We start from the raw sequence: 25,870 nt of genomic DNA, 5'->3' as shown, positions 1-25,870 counted from the left end.
CATATAAGAAATGACAGTTATTCACTCCCAATCAAATAAATTCCATGACTCCTCTAAGTTAAATACAGTATATACAGTTCAAACCATAGCTGGCCTGTAGGTGCCATAGCATGATTAGTCACCCTAATAAGAACAAGATGCAGAACCTGTAATAAATGTTTAGGCGTATTTGCTTTGTTTAAAGCACATGTTGTTATCAAGTCCAAAGGAAAACAGTCAGTCAGTCAGCACCAGTGCCAGCTCACCTCCCAGGAGAACCCAACAAAAAGTGCTTTTAGAGCAGTCTCAAAAAATGCCTAAGAAGGCACATGCTCACAGATTTTAAATAAGCCATACTTCAAATAACCCTAGATGCAAACGGTTTCTCTGGAGGCAGAGCAAAAATAAAAAAAGAAGGAAAAAAAGCAAAAGAAAAGCCAGGCCTTATTAGGCCATATCAACCTTGAAGGCTGATGAACAAGTGAGAGTGAGAGTGAGAAAGAGTGCTGTTCTAAGTGAGTTTCACTCCAGGCACTGAATCTAAACCAGCAACCAAGTCCAGGGAGGCTGTTCGTGAGGTGGCTGGTTTGAATTGGTTGTCTCGCCAGCCAGATGAGTGCGAAAAGAGGCCTGAGTCTCTAGATTAAAGGCCCCGATATACTTGCAGTGAAGTTCTTTTTCGTTTATCATTTAGGGGTAAAAATAAGTTTGAAATATCTGCGGTATACCATTTCCGAATATGCCAAACCAACTACGCTGTTGGGAGCGGACTTTAGATGAATATTTAAATATGCGCTTTCTTCTTAATACGTAATAAACACAGCAAAAATGACAGTGGTGAGAAAACAGCCGTAAAGAAAGCATTTGATCATAGCAATGTACAATTTGTTTTTACAAGCTCTGCAATTTGTCACTCAATAAAACTTATTATAATTATTATGAAGCATAAATAAACAGAAACGGTGAATTAAATTATAGGTCTAATTCAAGCAATATTTGCATCAAATACATTATTAGTCCTAAGATTAGTCCTCATTAGTGAATAAATACATAGATCTGCATCTGACATTTGAATTCCCCAGTGGTCTGGTGGTAGATTTTTTGCAAACCATGTCAAAGTTTCCGGGTTCTAATCTGGCCTCATATCATTTTTTTTATTTTATTTTTATTAAAATTGTGTATATTATTACATTGTATATTAAGAGCATGGACACATTTGTGTGTATTTTGTTTTGTCATTTCACTCGAAACATTAAAGTCTCTCTCCGCAACAGCATTATACGATAGATTGATGCCCTTGGCTGTGTGTATGTGAAGACTGTGGTTCAAATATTGGGGGGAAATTTAGCCATTTCTAATTATTGTAGGGGAATTGTCCCCCTCAATGTCTTTTGCAGTTACGACCCTGTTTTGCACAATATATTGCTTTAAAGCAAGCAGCTAAACATTAAACATTAGAAAAACAGTGTCAGTAAGACTCTGAATTACAACTTTAATAAAGAAGCTCTCCAGAATGAAACTGGATTAAAACTCATAACACGCCAATAAACTTGCCAATGCAACCAAAATAAAGTCTTTATGTCACTTGAGTCGTACTGGTCAAAATGTTTAGCCACTGGTTTCACAGACAAGACTAGTCCCAGACTAAAATGCATGTTTTAGCTGTTTATATCATTTTAAATATGTCTGTGCCATTGTTTTGTCTCAAGATGCACTCCAGTAATTTTTTTTTTTTTTTAGGCATCTTTATAAAATTTTAAATCATTTATAAATCATGGAGAGGTCTGAAATTGTCAACGTAGTAGAGTTTAGATTCTCTACCCGAGCCCGAACCTGACCCGAACTGACCCGCGGGCCGGGTCGGGCTGAGATTTCCCTGCACTATCCTCTGTCGGAGTTTTTGTTTTTTTAATCATTAGCCTACTTTACTAGTCTAATTGGGTGGGCAGAAAGCTATGCTATAATCAGAAATTATATATATATATATATATATATATATATATATATATATATATATATATATATATATATATATATATATATATATATATATATATATATACAAGTCAGGATTAGTGTAAAAATGCGTGTTAAACTCACAGCTCGTGCAGTGATGGAGCGCAGCATTATAAACAGAAACGCTCTGAGTTAAGAGCTGCTCGCGTGAACACTGCACTTTGTATGTCTATGTAAATGTCTGAAATGTAAAATCAACATTATGCAGTAAAAATAAACCTCTGAATAGTTGTTGTATATGACAGGCGCTGAGCGTGTTCGCCTTGGCGCCAGTCAACACATAAAAGCACATTTGAACTTAGCAGTTGATCATGTGATTTAATGAACGCTCTATTCACACTGGTGCGATGGTACGCTCCAAGGACCCGCCAGGGCTGATCACACCAGTGTGATCGTACAAACAAAAAGAGTTAATAAATAGTTTTTGTCATATTGTTTGTAATTTGCATTTTTTTTTTTTTTGCTTATTTTTAAAAAAACAAAAATACAATTGAAAATCTATATTATAATTACAAAATTACATTTAAAAAAATATATTAAATTACTCATATCATTAAATAAGATTTTGGTGAAAGGTTAATGAATGATAACATGATTGATAATCTCTGTATGGATGTTCACACTGGCATGTAGTTATTATAGCAATAAGAAGAGGGAATGGTCAAAAAACAGGGCAGGAACATGCTGGCCAAGTGAATTTTTAGTAAAAAAAAAAATAAAACAATGAATAATAAGTTCTGCGGTCATATTATTCATAAAATTTGTTTTTGTTGTTGTTGTTTTTTATTGTGGTATCAATTTAGTATCGGTATCGAGGTATTTTAGTCTGGTATCGTATCAAAGTTATTTTTTGGTATCGTGACAACACTAGTGTGAGCCATCACATTCTAAATGATGCATTCAATTATAAAAATCTGTAGGACATACAATATGTGCATCAAAAAAATAAATATGACATGTAATGGGTATGATTACTGTTAAATTGGCAAATGATCTGCATGTCAAATTTTATGGGGTGAAGAAGGTGGCGAAATTGACTCAAATATAACAGTGCTTTATTTTTCAGCTACATTAGGTCTATTTAACAGTAGCAAGTCAAGAAAGAAATGAAATAATCAAATATAAAACTACTTACTTAGTCTTCACTTAACTATACACTGATTCTAAATAAATACATTTTAATTATATTTAGCCAAGCATGTGGTGGTTTTCTATTTTTCATTGTTGATTGTTTAACATTAATCACACAGAATATTAGGTCTGGCTTAAGAACTGCACGCATATTTCAGTTCCTTTCTGTCATGCCTGTGCGTATATATTTAACTCTTCTACTTCCAATGTTTACTTTAGTGTTGAAGCAGAGCTCTGCACACGCGTCCTGACACCTGCTGTCACACATCCACGCACATTAAGAAATACAGCTCATATTAGCGCTGTCCTCCTTAAAGTACCGGTACTAATAAAAATCCATATCGTACGTTTGTAATAGCAGGGTATCGCAATACTTTTCTAGTACCGTTATATCGTGCAACACTAGCTCACACAATGCAAGAATAAAAAATAAAATAAAAAAACGTATCAGTTTTGATCAGCAAGCTATGTGCATTTAGTTATTTCACAAATCGTAGACAAGTTATCTTAATCTTTTGCACATATGTACCAAAACATGTGCAATTTAGTGAAATAAGACATTACAATTTGTTGTGAAAAATAAAGTAATGATTTGAGAATTGATCAGCTGTAAGAAAAACTGTAATAAAGCATTTATTATTTAAAGAAGAAAACAACAACAACAACGCAAAATAAGGCAGTTACCTAGCCAGTAGGCAGCAAGGCAATTTATTAGGTTTTGAAACAGAGCCATGATCTGTTTCATGATCCAAATCTGTTTTTGTGTAATTTTTCCAAAGTACCACAGAAAGAAAAAAAGTCTGCAAAGCAATTCATTTTTTTCACTTTTGTCATTCAGTCACTGCAGTGGGATTCAGGTATTCGGAAATATGTTCACACTGCCTTAATCATATTTGAATTTGAATACGACCAGGAAGCATATCACTGACTGAACGACTCTGACTCAATGCTTCCTGTGTTACCTCGACAGTCACAGAGCTATACCACACATCATCCATTCAAAGAAACCCAAGGCTGGCACTAATTAACTATGGCACAAAATCAATTTCAACAGCAAATAAAGGCCCAAAAAGGAGAGAGGGTGTCTGCCAGCTCCTGGAAATAATAAGAAATGAAATAATAAATGTGACTTGCCTCTGGGTTGGTTCTGGAGGTTAATGGGAAGGTCGCTACTTGTGGTCATGAATCTTCCGGGTTTCTGAAGGAACTCTCTTCAGAGTACCCTGACAAAATCATTGACGATACCACTATTAGATGGTTTTACTATGGTACACTAGTGTTATTTTCGTCAGATGAGACAAGACGAAATATGTTCGTCAACAACCTTTTTTTCCATGACTCAGACGAAACGATGACGAGATTGCACCAATGTCCACAAACGCTGACTAAGACTAAATTAACATGCATTATTATTGACGGAAAAGTACAAGACTAAAATGTTTTGCATAAAATAAAAACTAAGTTAAAATCTCTCCTCATTTTCGTCTATAATCATCTCTACTTTTTCATCACGAGACCAGAGCTGTTATGCCTTTAAAAATATTCCCAATGAGTTTGCGCTGTTGCTCAAGTTCAGGTCTTTTCTCAGTCTTCTGTCGCTGCCATCCTGTGGCTGCAAACACAAAACTACAAGGATCAAGAAAACAGTTGCCAACTATCGCGCATTTTGCATGAGTCACACACATCAGGTTCTGACTCATGCTTTGACTCTGGCAAAGTAAATCTCACACCAAATTTGTAAAGTTTTCATATGAAATTCAAACAATAAATAGCTTTTTGTCACACTTAATGTGGCATAAAAGGTAAAGCCAGAGATGGTGAATAACAGAGTTGCAACTTGCGTTTATCTCCCTGCGGCAGTGCGCGCGGTCACATGGCTCATGGAGCTCTCAATAGTTCCAGACAAGCAGCGCTGTCTATACATTTAAATAGACAACAGCTTCACTTTACAGGTAAACAGTACAGTAATGAACATTTTGAGTTGATGTTTTGGTAGTAAAAACTATTTGTGCAATAATTTTGGTCCGTTAATGAGCACTTTATATATATATATATATATATATATATATATATATATATATATATATATATATATATATATATATATATATATATATATATATATATATTTATTATTTATATTACTATTAGTGTACTAATTAAGGTTAAAATAGAGAATTTGAATGCAAAGAGGCACATTTTGAATCGTTTTGTGGATAATATAATAATTAGAAATTAGATTTCCTTAAATGTGAAATTTGAAAAAAAATTATACCTTGCATCCTAATATTTTAATTGTATTATATAAGCACACACAAGTGAATATTAATGAATGCAAGCAAATAAAATTTAACCCAAGAAAAGTTTAAAATAGTGCTTAAAAGGGCAAATTTATTTTCCCTTATATGTACAGTAGGCTATATATACAGTCCTTCTCAAAAAAGTAGCATATTGTGATAAAGTTCATTATTTTCCTTTGCTCACCAATATTGCACACCAACTGAAATATTTCAGGTCTTTTATTGTTTTAATACCAATGATTTTGGCAAACAGCTCATGAAAACGTCTCGGTTACGTATGGTAACCCTCGTTCCCTGAAGGAGGGAACGGAGACGTACGTCAGAACTAGACCGACAAATGGGGATTACTTCGGGAGCCCCTATCAGCTTTGAGATTTAGAAAATGGGCCAATGAACATTGGCGTGAGTGCTTTGCATAGCGCACCCCGCCACGCAGCGCGGGTTTAAAGCAGTGGTGCTCACTACGAACCATTGTTTTTCACTGAGGAGCCGAACCACGGCTCGAGCTGCAGTGATAGTACAGCAACTGTGGCGACGGGACGTACGCTTGCAGGCTCACCACCTGGTCCCAGAAGGGAGTGGTGGGAACCTTGGGCACATATCCGGGCCAGGGTCTCAAGACAACGTGACAGAAGTCCGGCCCGAATTCCAGGCACGATTCGTCGACCGAAAATGCCTGCAGGTCCCCTACCCTCTTGATTGAGGCCAATGCAGTCAGGAGAACTGTCTTTAGAGACAAGATTTTTAACTCCACTGACTGCAAAGGCTCAAAGGGAGGACTCTGAAGTGCCCTAAGCACCAGAGCAAGCTCCCAAGAGGGTACAGAGGGGGGGCGAGGCGGATTTAGTCTCCTCGCGACCCTCAGGAACCTGACGATCAGGTCGTGCTTCCCCAAAGACCTAACTTTTACCAGCTCGTGATGGGCAGAAATCCGGGAACCAGGTCCTTTTGGTGGCGCCATATTGGCTCCTCGTCCTCCCTGACCTTGCACAAAGTCTGTGCAAGAAGGCTCACTGGGGTAAACGCATATTTGCGTAGGCCCCGGGGCCAGCTGTGTGCCAGCGCATCCGTGCCGAGGGTCCCCTCGGACAGGGAATAAAACAACTGGCAGTGGGCCGTGTCCGGAGCGGCAAACAGATCTACCTGTGCGGCTCCGAAGCGGTCCCAGATCAGCTGGACCACCTGGGGATGGAGTCTCCACTCTCCCGGAAGCACTGGCTGTCGTGAGAGCTCGTCAGCCACACGATTGAGCAGGCCCGGAATGTGAGTGGCACGAAGTGACCTCAGATACTTCTGACTCCATAACAGGAGGTGGCGGGCGAGTTGTGACATGCGACGGGAGCGTACACCACTCTGTTTGTTGATGTATGCAACGGCCGCAGTGCTGTCCGTACGGACCAGAACATGCTTGCCCCGGAGCGGCGCCTTGAAGCGGCTCAGGGCAAGACGAACTGCTAACAACTCTATTCTGCTGGGCAGGAATAGACCTAGATTGAGCTATGGGTAGGGGGACTCCACCTTCCCGGAGGAAGGCGAGTCTCGACCTCAGCGCCGCGATATTCATGTTCCCGCAGTGAGAACACAAACTATCCACAAACGCTGCCTCAGCGTGCTGTAAGCCCAGACACGTGATACAGCGCTTATGAACGTCAGTGGGCGACAGGGATCGACTGCATCCAGAAACGCATGGGTGGAAAGACATCCTGAAAAGGACGGCACGTCACCTGTGTAGCTCTTTTTGTGAGGAAAATCTGCTCTTTTAGGTGTTGAAGCACCCAGGGATCAACCGCGGCAGAAACAACAGGGTTTGTGTTCAGCCTGTGTTCTGCTCTCACCAGAAAAAGGAACACGCCCACCGAACCAACTGTGTGTGGTGTATGTGTGTGTGTAATTTGCTCAGTTTGCTGTGAAAACAGCAGCAGTGAGATCGCGGTCGCGCTGTCTTGTGCCGTCTGGCCAACACAAGAGCGATTTCCCCCGGCACACGCTTTCTCTCTCTCTCGTTGCTTAGATAGCAGGCACTCAGATGCTTCATCAACGCCGTTCGGCTCCGAAGTGAATGACAATGGTTTGTGGTAAGCACCTCCGCTTTATACCCGCGCTGCGGGGCGGGGTGCGCTATGCAAAGCACTCACGCCAATGTTCATTGGCCCATTTTCTAACTCTCGAAGCTGATAGGGGCTCCCGAAGTGATCCCCATTCGTCTGTCTAGTTCTGACGTACGTCGAATGTGACCGACTGAAAGGGAACCCAAAATTCCCAAACCCAAAAAAGGAAATGGGCTACAGGTGCCGCATTCCCCAGGTCAAGCCACTTTTGGACTACAGAGAACCAGCACTGGACTGTTGCTCAGTGGCAGGGGCGTCGGACTGGGGGGATAAAGGGTACCGAGTAACCAGGGCCCGAGGCAGGGGGGGCCCTTAGAAGTTAGTTTTCTATACATACACATACATGGTACGGGGGCCCAGCAAGATGGTTTGTACCCAGGGCCCAAAATTTGGTGCTACGCCGCTGCTCAGTGGTCTAAGGTAGTTTTTCGGATGAAAGCAAATTTTGCATGTCATTCGGAAATCAAGGTGCCAGAGTCTGGAGGAAGACTGGGGAGCAGGAAAGGCCAAAATGCCTGAAGTCCAGTGTCACGTACCCACAGTCAGTGATGGTCTGGGGTGCCATGTCAGCTGCTGGTGTTGGTCCACTGTGTTTTATCAAGGGCAGGGTCAATGCAGCTAGCTATCAGGAGATTTTGGAGCACTTCATGCTTCCATCTGCTGAAAAGCTTTATGGAGATGAAGATTTCGTTTTTCAGCACGACCTGGCACCTGCTCACAGTGCCAAAACCACTGGTAAATGGTTTACTGACCATGGTATTGCTGTGTTCAATTGGCCTGCCAACTCTCCTGACCTGAACCCCATAGAGAATCTGTGGGATATTGTGAAGAGAAAGTTGAGAGATGCAAGACCCAACACTCTGGATGAGCTTAAGGCCGCTATCGAAGCATCCTGGGCCTCCATAACACCTCAGCAGTGCCACAGGCTGATCACCTCCATGCCACGCCGCATTGAAGCACTCATTTCTGCAAAAGGATTCCCGACCAAGTATTGAGTGCATAACTGAACATAATTATTTTAAGGTTGCCTTTTTTGTATTAAAAACACTATTTCATCCGTATTGGTCGGATGAAATATGCTAATTTTTTGAGATAGGAATTTTGGGTTTTCATGAGCTGTATGCCAAAATCATCAGTATTAAAACAATAAAAGACCTGAAATATTTCAGTTGGTGTGCAATGAATCTAAAATATATGAAAGTTTAATTTTTATCATTACATTAAGGAAAATAATTAAGTTTATCAAAATATGCTGTTTTTTTTAGAAAGATTTTCCCTGTATATGAATTGATACTGATTGAAATCGATAAACTTAACAAAGTTGCATTCAACAAAAATCATTCATCAAGTGTATTTTCTCTGGTAATTATGACATTTTACCAATATTTGAGATTTGTGAAACACTATTTGACTGAAATGGCATTAGAAATAATCTTAGAAATAATTTTTAACTAAAACTTGACTAAAATTTATTGAGTTTTCTTTTGAGTAAAACTAGACTAAAATTATGAGACTTTTAGTTGACTAACTAAAAAAGATTGTGAATGACTAAATATGACTAAAACTAACAAGGACATTAAGCACAAGACTAATTTAAAAATAGGTGACAAAATGAACACTATGGTACACTGAAATATACCATTATATTCTATTCCATCTACCGTTCTATCCATGGTTCAAATAAGAATATTATCAAGATATTACCAAAAATGAATTATCAATATATATATATTTAAAAACAACAACAACAACAAAAAACATAGTAGCCCTTTCTGTACTTTTTGGTCTTTATAATCTGTGTAAAGTAACCCAACACAATATGTTGTAAAAATAAAAATATTACAAGTATCCAAAAGCCAGATACAGTTAACATTTAAGCCTCTTGTCTCAAAACAGATCCAACCTCATGAAAATTTTCCACAGCGCTTAAGACCCCCAGTATTAACACTAGTCTCTCCCAGTTACCAGGGTTAAAGCAGCAGAGGGGTGAAAGGTGAGTCTCTGTGTAGCGGCTCAAACTGGAAGAGTCAGTATTGGCAGTGCTCTCACTTATTAAGGGCAGAGACACGAAGGTGGGCTCTCTGGGGAAATGAACAAAAAGAACAGGGATGAGGAAGGAGAGAGATGTAGTGAGGGTGTCTCCTTGAGAGGCCAACATTTCCTTCAGGCCTCCACGGATCACATCCCTTTGGGAGTGCTGCCTACAAGGGCATGTTTTAGCCTCAGTAATTACACCAAAAGATGGTCCTAGTTCAGTTCATTACATAGGCATAATAAATAATATTTATGACTACAGGACAAGGTAGTCATAAGGACCAGCATCAATGTTGCTCATACTTAAGGCTAGGTATTCAGACAAAAACCCCAGTCTTAGGGTCAGCACACCCATGCACCACCAGAAGCTATATATAATAAAGGCAAAACTGGCCAAAAACAAACATTGAAAAACATTTTTTTTTTTAAATCACAGAGGTGGAACTTATGCATCTTCTGATGCTGTATCAACTGGACAATAAAAAACTCAAAACAATCCACATTCAGTTAAACTTTAGAATAGTGTTCTGTCATTCATGAATAACTACACAGTAACAAATGAGTAAAGCAAATCATTCTAGTAACTAATAACTTTAATTATTAAAATAACCACAATGTTTTTTACACCTCCAAGAGGACTGCTAAGAGCTATGGGTTTATAATTAATGTAAATAATGCATAGTAAATAATTCTAAAGTGAAGATCATGCTAACCCACTAGTAATGAGTGATGTCTCTTTTTGTAAGGTTTTGGATAGTTCTCGCTTTTGACGGATGTGGTAATACATGAGTCATTACAGTGGGTTACCATGATCTTTACTTTAGAATTAATTATACATTGTAAAATCATAGGTTCATTTTCATTTCTGGGGGAACACCTTGAAGTCTTATTCCATTGTAACCCATGGTGGTTAAGTGTTTTAGTCACACGAGTGCACCAGACAGTCGATGACAGCAGAGTGACACATTAAGCATATAAGTACTACCGGTCAAGATCGTAGTACCCTGATGAGCGGTGTGTTATTCCCTTTGGCGGTTGTTATCTGGGAATAACATACCACTGGAATGTGTGATTGACCAATTAGAATCTAATATTTCAAAGAGCTGAGATAACAGAGATAATTAGCTCATAATGTTATGAGGGTGTTGCTTACAGCCCAATAAATCCAAGGCAATGATAGGACAATGGTAGTTCCTTGGTCGGCCCAACAACTTTTTGGTGTATTTTTGTTTGCAGTGGAGAAGCAACATATACATTACAACTTGATATTTCCAAGTACGCTATGTCCTGTGTCTATGCCACTGTGTTATGTCATACATCAAGGACTTTGGCAGATCTTGTTACAGATTTAAGCTAGAACTCTGTGTTCAAGCAAAAAAAAAAAAAAAAAAAAAAAAGATTCTGAAAACAAAGGCTGTTCTGCCAAAAATCCCTTGCTGTTTGTTTTGGCCTCCTTATGTAATCTTCCATCATATCACATTAACAGTAACCCTAGACTGAAGCATCTAGCTTTTTTCTCTATTCAAATCAAATATTCTCTCCCACTCCTGTCCACTTTCTTGCAAGTTAGTGTTAAGTGATGCTAAGTGCTCACTTGCTTTTTTGGGAGAGTATTTCCATAGTAATCCCTTACGGAAGCTAAGCAGCAAAGAACCATTAACCTTTTGTCAGCTGTAGATGAAGTAGACAAACTTATGCATTCTAATAATCTGCAATCAATAGGAATGAAAAGCCTTTATGTCATCCTCAGTCAGACAAAAATGATCCAACTGAACTTGAGCCAAACTAAGTATTAAAACTAGTAAAACTTTTACATGAAACTGTTTACTCAAGCAAAACTCCCTTGCATGTATGCAAAGGCCAGTCCAGGATGTTACATATGCTGATTCAAAGACGATTCATTGTTGGAGGAGGAATGACCATGTAGCAATTTTTTGTTGTTGTTTTTGTTGTTGTTTTTTAATTCTTCAAATTCAAAATACGTTAGAAAGGAAAGGACACCAGTTGGGACTGTGATGCTGAGTTGCTGACACAAATGTGAATTTCTGTAATCATATGACTGGTTTTCATTGATAAGCTTCTCACAATGGTAACCAACATAAAATGACACTCTTCACACACTGCATTTGTACAACAAAATAGATATGTTCATTGCATTGCAGAGTTTCAGGTATGAAAACAGAATATGCAATATCAGAAGGAATGTATTCAGCCAAAAAAAAAAAAACATTCAGTTTGTATAATGCAGACTGAACTTGCCAAAACACTGAACCAACTAAACTAGCAAAAACAAACCATTATTCCATTATTCCGTAATCCAGATATCAGAAAGAAGAAAAAAACATCAGAACTTGTAAAAAAAAAAAAAAAGATGTGAGATGGATCCAATGCCCATTATATCACACAGTTCATGACCCATGTTTTTTTTTCTTCTTCTTTTTTTCTGATGTAGGGTTGCGTACATCAGCATACGGCTGCATGTGTAAAATGCTAATTATGCAAAAGCAACTATCCATATAATTATTAATAGCTTGAAGAAAGAGAAATGCACCGTTTCTGTCAAGTGACGAGTATTCGATCTAACTCTATTTTGACCCAGATTTGGCCCAATTTGCCATTTGGTAGAATTTAACATATTTAGACAACTGTCAACATGGACAGGTTGCATAACATGCCCTCATCTTTAAACAGAAGTATGCATGGTTGTAGAAAATACTACCCAGATTAAAATGAGTTTACTTTCAAAATATGTACACATGATTAGGGTTCAGCACACTTTTTCATTCCAACAATTGATTTCCAAATTATTTTTGTTTTTTTTTTTAATGCTGTTGTGTTGATTGCCAATTGTAACTGTAAATGTCTAATGTCTAATTTTGGACCTGAAAAAAAAACAAACAAAAAAAACATTTAAGAACCACTGTTCTACGTACATCCCACTTGCAAAACAAGAAATCTCTTTTGTGCAAGAGCAGGTTTGAGCAGAGCATTTCTGCAGGGAGCTGAGATTTATGGTTTATGTGACATTTAATGGGCCTTTTTTGTTCCGTTTCCACTCTCTGGCATAGCATGAGAGCTCGTGCGGAGAGGCAGCATATGGTGTTGATGTAAGAGCTTTGCCAGGTGTGGCTGAATCTAAGCTTGGCTCCATCACACAAAGGAAGTACAGTAGATCCCACACTCAGGCAATCAGGATGGCTGCCTTAATATAAACTAAACCATCAGCTTTATATTTGTGGAATCTTCTCTAATTCATTATCCCAAAAGGACTGTAAGGTACCTAATATTCATGAGACTTCTTAAAGGCAGCTGTAAAATCTATAATGTTTTACACTTATTGCTCTTTGGACATCAAGTATAGATTCGCAGAAATCATAACCTTTTCCTTTAAAGGGTTGGTTCATCAAAAAAATGTTTTAAAAAATAATCAATTTTCTCACCCTCATGTCATTACAAACCCATGATAATTTAGTTTATCTTCAAAAAGAAGATATTTTTAATTAAATCTAAGAGATGTCTGCCCTTTCATTGCAACTCCATGCAACTTTGACTTCAAAAGTTCACAAAGACATTGTAAACTTAATCCATATGAATTGAGCAGTTTAATTAAAGTCTTCTGAAGAGTCACATTCACTTTATATTATGAACAGATTTAATTTAGGCATTTATTCATGTGATTCATATGATCAATGCACATATATTGAGCTCAATAAATATGGTAAACATAAGCTCCACCGTACTTGCTTGACATTTCAGAGATTCTGCAAGGCTTCTTCAAGTCAAAATTTAGACTTTTTAAGACTTTTTAAGATGATTATGAATTAAGTTTAAGACCTATATCACACAATATTTTTTTTTTTTTTAAAACATCCAAAGGAAATGCAGATTCACAAAATTAATTGCAAAGCAAATTAATTCATTCAAATTAAACAAAGTAAACTTGCATTACCCCATAGCTCAATCCCACTAGGATAAAAAATTGTGGATTATGTTAGATGCACAATAGTCATACATGACAATAAAACAAACAAAGTGCATAAATCATGTTTGGTATCATACAAAAAAAAAAGGCTAATCCAATGGTTTGCTATCTAGCTTTATTAACATGATCTCTTAGAGTAGGAAATAAGAACAAATTCTTACAAATAAACCACAGCAAGAAACAATTGCATAATATAAGTAAAAAGTTATCAAGTAATTAAGTAATTAAGTAAACGGTCAGTAATAAAACAAGAACTTATACATTTTATATGTATGGTCTGTGTTTGTTGTGTTTTGGCCCCTGTACTTCCTGGTTTCAGTTGTCACATGTTCCGCCCACATGACGGTATGTGAAGGAATTTACTGAGCTAACTTGTCTGGTGAACTGGCCAGACGGTCCTTTGAACACGTTTTTTCTGTTGGGTCTAGATGAGGACACTATCCAATACATTGAACCTGATTGTACCTATCCCCTAGTTGAATCTATTAATCTGATTCTAGTCCCAAATAGTTCAGAGTCTGTCTTTGAGAAGGTTCAAGAAAGGAAGTGTTCTCCTCGTCCATTCCCCTCAGAAAAACATGCGCCCTTGTCAGGTCAACCTCTGTCAGTATCCTCCACCAATCCCTCCAGGGGGCCTGCCCATGTAGCCCTGCCTGCCCCAAGGCCCACGCGTCCGAGAAGTTGGGCCAAGGCCAAGCCCTCAATACTGGCTAGGGAGGCCACGACCACGCCAGAGCCACATGAGCAGTGGCTGATCGACTTTGGGGACTCCGCTCATAGTCTTTCGAACCCCACTCTAGCACTCCTGTACCCCGCTCCGTGCCCAATGGGCTCTGCTCCAGCCGCACACGAGCCCTCCACTTCAGCCGCCCACGAGCCCTCCACTTCAGCTCTCAGGCCCGTACCATTCCACAATCTCTCCACACCAGCCGCCCACGAGCCCTCTGCTGCGCCCTCCGCTCCAGCTCTCAGGCCCATTCCATCCCACAAACCCTCTCCACACCCTCTAAACTCCACAAAACAATTTTTGGGTGGGGGTGGGGAACGTGTGGGTGGGGCTCCTGATCCGCCAGAGGCTCCAGTTCCGCCCTTAAAGACTCCTGACCCGCCATGGCCGCCCTCGGCTCCTGACCCACCATGGCCATCCACAGCTCCACCCTGGAAGTTCCCTGTCCCGTCTGTCCTAGTGCCCCCGCCTCCAGAACTCCAGGAACTCCAGAACTCCATTGTTGTCACCTGTCCCCTAGTTCTCCCATGTTCAGTTACTCATTGTCCGGTCTCATGGTATATTAGTAGTGTTCTGTTTAGAGTTTATGATAATAAAGCCTGTCTGTTTGGAAGTCCTGGATCTCCTCATCTTTGCTGCACCAAACGCCAATATATTGCAGTATTGCAGATACAATACTGACACGCATCCCAATCTTGTTCACTCAACTTATTTATGCCAGTATGTACAAAGGCATAATTATGTGTTGATTTGATCGTTCAAGGGCAATAAGGCTAGAAATAGAAATCATTCGGTATAGGCTACTCACACAAGCACTGACAGCCGGCAAATGTGTGCGTCGAATCCACAGCCAGTCTGACATTGGTCCGTGTGTGTGTAAATTGAATTTGTGGTTAAAATTGCTTTTAATAACTCTTATTGGTGCTTATGTAAGACGGATGATGAGAAAGATTTGCCTCGCTTTCATTCGCGGAACTGGAAGAACTAGAGAAAAATTAGCAGAAGAATTGTGTGTCTGTGATACAAGCTGAAAGAGACTCGTGCCAATAACACGAAAGCTGGTTAGTTGCAATTAGGGCTGTGCGATATTGAAGAGAAATGCGATATGCAATACCTTGTTAAATAATGCAATATTTGATATGCGATACGATATTGCTATTAGTGTGTAAAATCAATTTAAATTATATATATTTTGAAATATTTAAAAACTGAGAATGATACCATTTATGTATTTCACGTTCTTTTTGGAAAAATAAAGCATTGCTACAACATCTGAATGTGACCAGCAGTGTTTTAGTCAAAATTAATGTCACAAATCTGACAATATAATTTTCAATAAGATATTGCGTACCGTTAGGATATGCATACTGCAAGTGCATTTGCGATATTTTGATAATTTTGATATGTTGCACAGCTCTAGTTGGAATATAAGCTGCATGTTGGTCTCATTTGTAGTCGTAATACAGCAAATTGTATTTACACTAGTGAAAGAAAGAACTACAACACCCCGGAATGAAAAATAAAACACACACACACACACACACACATTCTATAGCGCCACAGGGGCATTTTAATGAGCATTGGAGGTAGCATTACATGGACGTAGGAAAATTAAAATGTGTTTATGTTATGTAACATAGTTTAAAATTATTCAAGACCTATAACTCAATAATTCAGCAAATTTAAGACTTTTTAAGGCCTACAAATTTGATTTGGAAATTTGTAAAACCCCGTGGAGACCAAGCCTGGTCTTACCAGACTCTTGTACATTTAATTTGTACAGAGAGTCTGGCAACTCTCTTAAAACTCTTAAAAATAAATGTGCATACCACCTCAGTGATAAAACCTAAAACTTGTGCAATCAGATTATGATTTATTCACGGTGGAGGGGAGAGTTTTGTGATCAGGACCATGCTGCTCACGTGGTCCGTAACATGATTGTATATATATATATATATATATATATATATATATATATATATATATATATATATATATATATATATATATATATATATATATATATATATATATATATATATATATATTTACATACAATCATGTTACGGACCACGTGAGCATATATATATATATATATATATATATATATATATATATATATATATCATTAATGTACACACAGCACCCCATATTGACAGAAGAATACAGAATTGTTGACATTTTTGCAGTTTTATTAAAAAGAAAAACTGAAATATCACATATAAAAAATAAAAGGGGGTCTGAATACTTTCTATATATATACTGAATACTATATATATATATATATATATATATATATATATATATATATATATATATATATATATATATATATATATATATATATATATATATGATTGCACCAGGATTTTGACCTTCTTCGACGGAAGTAATGGCAGGCGCTGGGGAATACTAGATGAGATTATCATCAGTGTGTCACCACGAGCCACAAGGTTTAATATGGATTCGTATGTCTATGTGTTTGAGAAGCGTGCGGGAAGAGCGTGCAGAAAAAGGGCTGGCGGCCTTCTGTTAGTCATTTTGGGGGGAGATGCTCATTTTACTATTAATTAAACAAGGTTTGGATTGCTCTGGGACACTTTTGTCCTACTTTGTAAACAGTAAATATTAAAATAACAGTTGAGAAAACCCAACCACTATGAGGATGCCAGGCGGTCACTTGCAGACTTCAACAACAAACAAACTACTAAGCATTATTAGCTGTCAAAATGCTGGGATTTTATCCATATACAGAAATTATTAGTTCTTAATCTTTGTGCTTTCACTCCACATGTCGATGAAAATTGGAAGTTGTTCCTTTTGCTTCGGTTATTGATGTACCGCAGAATTTACATATCGCATAATTCTTTTTTAGAGTCTTACATAATATGATCTCTTTGTGGCTCTTGCAAACTGAATAACAGATGATGTAGCAGACATTTTCACACATAGTTAAGAACTAGAGGCTCGCTCCACAAGAGTCATGACATTCTTCCTGACCCTAGTCCTGCTACCTTTGCAGTAACGTTAGTCATGTGCAGTTGATCTTGCGCATCACACATCATTGAACATGTCAAACATCACTTTAAAGAAATATTAACATAGAGTAATAATCATGAATATTTTGAATGGGAATCGAATGAACTCGGAAACAAGTATGAGTCAATACCGCGTCCAAATGCAAACAAGTCCATGACAAGACAAAGACCATTAAAATATGGTCTCGAAACCGAGTTCAAGTCTAGAGTACAAATCTAGAGTACAAATCACTCTTCTTTTTATTTTTTGAGCGGTGATTAAATATTTTGCTTTATACTTTACAACATTTGAAGAAATGCAAAGTGCAACTGTACGGCGCTCAGCAGTGGTCAAAAAGGATATACACTTTTGAATTTTGAAGTGATATGGTCTTGAGATGTGGATTTGGACAGCAATTACATCACCACAAAACCTTGGTGTTTGTCAAAAGCAGTAGGTAATTCGGCCATGGATTTTTACGCGGGGTGGTGGGAGGCTGACGGCAATAAATAAATGTTTTTGTTTGCATCGTTCTCCGCCGCCATTACTAAACAAACTACTCAAACTAGCACACAACATCAGCATCATCATTCTCAGCCACTCTGTTTGGACCCTGTTTGGATTCTGTTTACAATGTCTTTACAAACTTTTTGAAGCGTCAGTTTTGGTTGCATGGACTTTCAATGGAGGGACAGAAATCTGTGAGCTACCCCACACAAACACAGAATGTTCCATGTTTCCATGTTTTCACTGTAATACACTAAGGGCTGCTATTACGCATCTTCTGAATTAGTACAGAATCTCCTGATCAAAACACAGGTGAAGAAGACACAAAGAAAACAAGCAATTGTTTGTAAGCAGATACATATGTAAAATAACGTGATCATCAACTTTAAACATCATATAAATCAAAACTGCCTAATGTTACTGAATGAAATGTTGTCCCAGGATGAGCTACATGACTGTCCAAACATTATGGGTGTTGATGGACTCAATCTATTCCATCTGTGTTTGATCATCACTCTGAATCGGATCTGGATGTAGTCTTTCACAAAACCATGATTTTCTCAGCTTTTTGTTTAAAATGTTGTTGTTTTTTATGAAAATTACCCATATTTAGGTGTTGATAAAGAGTGTTTTCAGAGGATAAGCTCTTTCTTTTAATATATTGCATGATCAGAAATTCATGCAACAAAATATTCTATGGGCCATTACATTTTTGTGAAAAGTATAAAAAAAATCATTGCGGTGGCTGGCAACTTTTTTTTAAAAATGCTGGCGGGGAAAGAGTTAATAACAGAATAATATATATATATATATATATTTTTTTTATTATCATTATCATTTTTTAATCCTATAAATTAAACATATAGTTGAATTACCACATGGAACAAACACTGGGCCATTTATTATATGAAATGTATGTGTGACACGTGATGCATCTCACCTGGAAATTTCCAGGATAATCCTCCTCTTGGTCACCATTGTGCCCTTCCTTCAGAGCGATAAGAGTAAAGCCTCTGAAGTACGCAGGGTTGGCTGCATACAGGGTTACTGGAAATAATCACAATAATTATTAAGGTGCATGACCTTTCTGGTTGATTTCACAGGTGATCAAAATCAATAAAACACATACAATTATATCAGGTATCTGATATAGAATTATTGGTTTCACAAGTCTGTTTGCCCCTATTATAATCTTAAACAATTTATGTAAAACTTTTCTGACTAGCTGTTTCTCAAGAAAGTGGCTTCAACTTAATCTCTGGTGTGAAGGGATGCTGAAACAGCTGATCCCAGAGCAAGGCGTGCACTGCTTATATGCCCTTAGCAGTTCATTGAAAGATTAGATGGGTTCACTCCTTCCAAAATTCCCTTTATGAACATCACTTCTTTTGTAGTAAAAAACAACAATTCTAACAACCCATGACCTGTATTTACTTTTTCTTCTTTCTATATTCCTCTGGTTTACCTACTTCTATTCTACAAAATATTTGAAAAATATTTCACATATTTTCACATAGCTATTATAACGCACATATAAACGTTAATAAAAGATATAAAACGATTTGCATAGTCAAATTATACAATCAACTATATGCAGTACTTTTTTGTAATGTAATTTGTAATGTGTAATGTAAAATCATGTTTTAGTGTAGTTAGAAAGATGCACTGTTTTTGTGTCTTATCAGACATTATCTGAAGTATTTCTTTTGTGTCTCAAAACCTTGTATGCTGTAGGCTACCTAATTAGACAGAATTTTGACACCAGGTGCACAATTTTCAGTATCATAGGGGAGAACAGGGCTAGCTGACAGGGCATTTTTTAAAGAAATATGACAATACTGCCTAAAAGAAATCAAGCCATATTTTATGACATTTGTATGTTATAAGTATTGTATATATTGTAATTTTTATAAGAGCTTTCATCAGCTACTAAACTGAACAATTAATAAAACCACCAAAACAGAAAAGGTTACTTACAAAGAATAACACAGGGTAGTTAAATTAAATATGTGACAAAATATGAATGTGACGACTTGCCTTGACCACTGTTCGTGAAATCACGTTTTACAATTAAAATCTAACAACATTCTTGCTGAATGCTAATGTGGTGTTGTGAATGCTTGTTTACCCATCAGCTTCTGTAGAAATATGATGATATGTCGTTAGCCTATTAGTTAGTTAGTATTAGTTTGGAAGAGACACCAAGCGCCCATCCAGCAAATCTGACCCATGCTAGAGCACACACATCTTGTAGGCTACAATTAAACCTTCAAAACCTCATATTTAACAAGACAACTTCCTCGCATAGCAACCCTAGTTTCCACTATCAGTTGGGCAATTTGATGTCTAAATATACTGCCTATGTATGCAGTTCGCTAGTTTCTGAGAAAACATATCCAGCGCGCACACTGTGAAGCGTCTCTGTCCGCGCCGGTGGTCCTAAAAGCTGAAACAGTGACATGTACCTCGATAAGTGCTGGCAGGATGATAATGCTCCGGGTCTCCTTCCACTCGCAGTCTGAACTCATTGAAGCCATCTCTCCTCCCTGCGGCTCCGTGCGGCTGAGCCCGCGTTATCCAGCTGCAGTAGCCGTCAGATGGAGCCGCTCTGTCCGCGGGTTCCTCCGGAACACTCGTACACACGCAGCCGGCGAACAGCAGCAGCAGGACACCGGCTCTCCACATCTCCGATCTCTTCACTTTCATTTTACCAATACGTCTTTACAGGCGTAGATGCCTAGAGTGTTTAACTCTAGTGGAAACTAAACTTGGCTGTAATAACAGGCTCCCATACGCAGATGCTGATCTCCCCGCTTTCACCGTGTTATTTTGCCATCCTGGACTGAAGAAAGAAGGAGAGATGAAGAATCGCCCGCCTGTACCGAGTGGCACACTCTGAGTGGACTGATTTTAGTGCAGCTGCCTGTCTCTTACTGACAGCTGAATAGATGCTGCCACACAAACTTCAAACAAAGACCACATGCTCCGAGCAGATATAACCTCGGTGTTCAGATATTTTGAAGATCGTCACACTTTTCCCCCCAAGTTTGTGGATGTTTGCGGATCTATATGTAGCTATAGTCCTTAATTATAAGGGTTTTTTTTTCTTTTATTTTTTTTTATTTTTATTATTGAACATTCCATGCGCACTGAATTATTTTATAGTTCATAATAGCACCTATATTTATCCTCTCTAAAACTTTTTTTAATTCAACCTTAATTTTGCCTTTTTTAAACTTTACACATTTTAAGAAATGTAATATAAAAATTGTAAACAAAATCTCAGACTAATATCAACGATGACATCATTAGGCCTATCATATTTGCACTGTGATTTTTTGACATTTTTTTGAACATTGGTCTTCTTTTAAGTCACCATTTGATACATTCTGACATTTTTGTCTTCTTTTTTTTTTTTTTTTTTTGATCAGGCAAAATAAGTCTCATTGAGAAAATTTGCAAAATGTATATTATTATTCTTATTTTCAAAGACCTACAAAATTATTTGATTTGTTGGAATCAGACAAGGCAAGGCAAGGCAAGTTTATTTATATAGAACATTTCATAGACAATGGCAATTCAAAGTGCTTTACATAGAAAGGAATTAAAATAGGGATAAAAATGCATAAGAAAAACAATACAATGTAAAGAGAATTAAACATAATAAAATGATGATAACCAAAGAAAAGAACAAAGGTAAACTTAAACAGTTATAAAAAGAGATAAGGTGCAATCATTCGGACGTACAGTGGCACAGTGCTCATTCAGTAAATGCATAGCTAAACAGATGTGTTTTGAGTCTGGATTTGAATGTGGCTACTGTTGGAGCACATCTGATCTGTTCAGGAAGCTGGTTCCAACTACGGCTGGCATAATAGCTAAAAGCAGGCTCTCCTTGCTTTGAGTGAACTCTTGGTATTTCTAACTGATTTGATCCTGCTGATCTGTTGGGTTTGTATTTAATCAGCATATCTGCAATGTATTTTGGTCCTAGCTCATTGAGTGATTTATAAACAAGTAATAGTACTTTAAAATCTATCCTAAATGTAACTGGAAGCCAGTGTAAAGACCTGAGGACTGGTATGAAATGGTCATATTTTCTGGTTCTGCTCAGAGTCCTGGCAGCAGCGTTCTGTATGAGCTGCAGCTGTCTAATGGTCTTTTTGGGAAGGCCGGTGAGAAGCCCATTACAATAGTCCACCCTACTGGTGATGAAAGCATGAACAAGTTTCTCTAAGTCTTGCCTGGAAACAAAGCATCTAATTCTTGCAATATTTTTGATATTGAGACTGAATGACTGCACTCGAACATGTCCACTATGATGTCGGACAACACTACAAATGGCCGTCCCTTCAAATAATGCCCTATTTCAGGGTATTAGGGGGTCGATTTCGGATTCAGCCCCTGTCATGGAGACTGAGCAGCCCAACATCTCGATTGAGACAACGCAGTCTGTCAGGTGTGTGTGCCCGGCCGCCGATCTGTTTGTTTAGGTGAGTTTGTGTGCACATGTATGTTTGAGTGTGTTTTAAGTACAATTACAAAGCAATTCATTGGTTTTGTTTAACTCTGAAACAATTTTCGAGTTGCGTTGTGGTAAAAATAGCTACGGGTAATGCCAGCTGATTGAGGAGTTCAACCAATCTACGTCATCAACCTAGAACGCAAACAAAATGGCGCCGCCCATGGTCCAAATATAAAATCGATTTTTTAAATAACGTAGATCTTTCATGGGTTTTCTACTACATAATTCAGTAAGAGACATCATTTATGTTATATTGAGCCATACAAGTCTCAACACCAGGGGATCCCTTTAAAATCACTCCAAGATTCCTGACTTGACTTTTTGTTATCAGAACTTTAGACTCAAGATATGCGTTCACCTTGAGAATTTAATCTTTGTTTCCAAATGTAGTGATTTCAGTTTTGTCTTTGTTTAACTGAAGATCGTTTTGGCACATCCAGTTGTTAACATCATCAATGCATTTGCGCAGGGAGTCAATGGGGCTGTAGTCATTAGGTGATAGTGCTAAGTAGAGCTGGGTGTCATCAGCATAGCTGTGGTAAGCAATATTATTATTTTTCATAATTTGGCTCAGTGGCAGCATTTACAGGTTGAATAGAAGTGGTGCAAGAATTGACCCTTGTGGGACTCTGCATGTCATGGATGTCCACTGAGACTTATGGTCTCCTATACTCACATAATAACCTCTCCCTTCTAAGTATGACATGAACCGTTTGAGGACCATCCCAAAAGCCCGACCCAGTTTTCCAGCCTGTCAAGAAGTATGTTGTGGTCAACAGTATCGAATGCCGCACTGAGGTTGAGTAGAACCAGAATTGATGTTTTACCTGTATCAGTATTTAAGTGAATATCATTTATAATCTTTATGAGCGCTGTCTCTGTACTGTGATGTGGTCGGAAACCAGATTGAATATTGTCTAAGTATCTGTTTGAGTTTAAGAATTTGTTCAGTTGATTGAAAACAACTTTTTCAATGATCTTGCCAATTAAGGTGAGATTTGAGATCTGGTCTGTATTTGCTCAATATGGAGTTATCCAGATTTCTCTTTTTCAGAAGAGGCTTAACTATTGCAGTTTTAAGGGCGGTTGGAAAAGTCCCATAGAGAAGTGAGGAGTTTACCACTTAGGAGAACTGCTTCTAAACAGTTGAACAGACATTTGAAAAAAGAAGTGTGGAGTGCGGCAAGGGCACAGGTTGATGTTTTAAGGTGCTTTACTGTGTCTTCTAAAATTTTACCGTCAATTGTTTTGAAATCAGACATAGTAATTTTCTAAAGTTTTGGTCTGATCTGTCTGACCCCAGAGCAACTCAAGGATGTGCTGATTGCCTTTCTGATATTTTTGATTTTCTCTGAGAAGAAGGAAGCAAACTTGCTACATTTGCTGTCTTTAGTGCATTTCTCTTGGAATGTGACTCGGGGGGTTTGTTAGTCTGTCTACAGTAGCAAAAAGAGTGCGTGTGTTGTTAATGTTTCTGTTTATAATATTTGAAAAGAAGGTCTGCCTAGCTTTGCCTAGTTCAACATTGAAAGCATGAAGGCTGTCTTTATAGATGTTATAATGGACTACAAGTTTTGTCTTCCGCCACTTTCGAAAATACGAAATGATCAGACAGTGATCATTGATCAGACATCCTTAATAAAAACAAAAACAAAAACAAAACAAAATATATATATATATATATAAAAAACACATGAGCTACACCTGTTTGAAGTGGATAATAATAATTAATAATAATTCATTACATTTATATAGCACTTTTTAGGCACTCAAAGCACTTAACAAAGAAGGGGGAATCTCCTCTCAACCACCACCAATTTGCAGCATCCACCTGGATGATGTGACGGCAGCCATATTGCGCCAGAACGCTCACCACACACTAGCTGATTGGTGGAGAGGAGACTTAGTGATGAAGCCAATCATTATATGGAGATTATTAGGAGGCCATGATGGACAGGGGCCAATGGGCAAGATTTTTAACGACCACAGAGTCAGGACCTCGGTTTACCGACTCATCCGAAAGACGTTTCACTTTTGACAGTATAGTGTCCCTATCACTATACTGGGGTGTTAGGACCCACACAGACCACAGGGTGAGTGCCCCCTGCTGGTCTCACTAACACCTCTACCAGCAGCCACCTAGTTTTTCCTGTAGCTCGAAATTATCCTCTGCTCATTCCGACTCCTTTTGCCAGCATGGGTCATATATGATTAGCCTTTTGCTTTTGCTTGACAACATTATCAAAAAGCTAATAATGTGTTGCCAATGTTACACAAACCATGTTCCTGTTCATCATCTCAGAGTAAGACTGCTGTCTTCTACAAATATGCATCTTTAGAAAAACTTTGAACATCATAGAAATATCAGTGGCATTTAGAATATATCTGGAAAGTATTCACAATACTTCAGATTTTGCACATTTTGTTATTTTACTGCCTTATTCCAAAATTTATATTTTTTTGTCTCAATTCTACAAACAATGCCCCAAAATGGCAATTTGAAAGAAGTTTGCTTGAAATCTTTGCAAATTTATTAAAAATAAAAAAGGTAAAAACCACATGTACATACGTATGCGGCCTTTGCCATGACACATAAAATTGAGCTCAGGTTCATCCTGCTTCCACTGATCACCCCTGAGATGTTTCTACAACTTGATTGGAGTCCATCTGTGGTAAATTCAGTTGATTGGACTTGATTTGGAAGTGCACACACCTGTCTATATAAGGTCCCACAGTTAATTGTGCATGCAAGAGCACAAACCAAGCCATGAAGTCCAAGAAACTGTCTGTAGACCTCAGAGACAGGATTGCATAGAGGCACAGATCTGAGGAAGGGTACAGTAACAATGAGAGCACTGCAGCATTAAAGATACCAATGAGCACAGTGGCCTTCATCATCCGTAAAGGGAAGAATGTTACAGCTTCGTCACCCGGCCAAACTGAGAAATCAGGGAAGGGCCTTAGTCTGGGAGGTGACCAAGAACCCGATGATCACTCTGACAGAGCTTCAGCATTTCTCTGTGGAAAGATGATAAACTTCCAGAAGCATCTCTGCAACACTCGCCAAATTAGGCCTGTATGGTAGAGTGGCCAGATGTAAGCCAATACTCAGGAAAAGGCCCATCTCGAGTTTGCCAAAAGTCACCTGAATGGCAAGCGTCATTTCTGGAGGAAAACAGGCACTGCTCAAAACCTGGCCAAAACCATCCCTACAGTGAAGCATGGTGGTGGCAGCATCATGTTGTGTGGATGTTTTCAGTGACAGGAACTGGGAAACTAGTCAGGATCAAGGGAAAGATGGTAAATCATAGATAAAAACCTGCTCCATAGTGCTCTGGACCTCAGACTGGGGTGAAGATGCATCGTCCAACAGGACAACAACCCTAAGCACACAGCCAAGAGTGGCTACGGGACAACTCTGTGAATGTCCTTGAGTGGCCCAGCCAGACTTGATAGAGCATATCTGGAAAGGTATGAAAATGGATGTGCACCAACGCTCTCCATCCAAACTGATAGAACTTTCAATGGTCCTGCAAAGAATAA

General features: G+C 38.3%; 1 protein-coding gene across 1 annotated transcript in view; it reads right to left on the bottom strand.

Annotated features, from left to right (window-relative positions):
- The window catches only part of spon1a (spondin 1a), a 281,162-nt gene extending 260,420 nt beyond the window's left edge, over positions 1-20,742 (bottom strand). The window contains exons 1-2 of the mRNA XM_067419702.1: positions 20,268-20,742; positions 18,743-18,849 (exon numbers count right to left, since the gene is read on the bottom strand). Coding sequence (XP_067275803.1) covers positions 18,743-18,849; positions 20,268-20,508 — 348 coding nt within the window. The 5' untranslated portion in view covers positions 20,509-20,742. The remainder of the gene's footprint in view (positions 1-18,742; positions 18,850-20,267) is intronic.
- Positions 20,743-25,870: the final 5,128 nt, after the last annotated feature.

This window comes from Pseudorasbora parva, chromosome 16 (genome assembly GCF_024679245.1).
Source record: "Pseudorasbora parva isolate DD20220531a chromosome 16, ASM2467924v1, whole genome shotgun sequence".
NCBI classification, from domain to species: domain Eukaryota; kingdom Metazoa; phylum Chordata; class Actinopteri; order Cypriniformes; family Gobionidae; genus Pseudorasbora; species Pseudorasbora parva.
The sequence above is the reverse complement of the archived record's forward strand: the minus strand, read 5'-3'. Positions and strand labels throughout refer to the sequence as shown.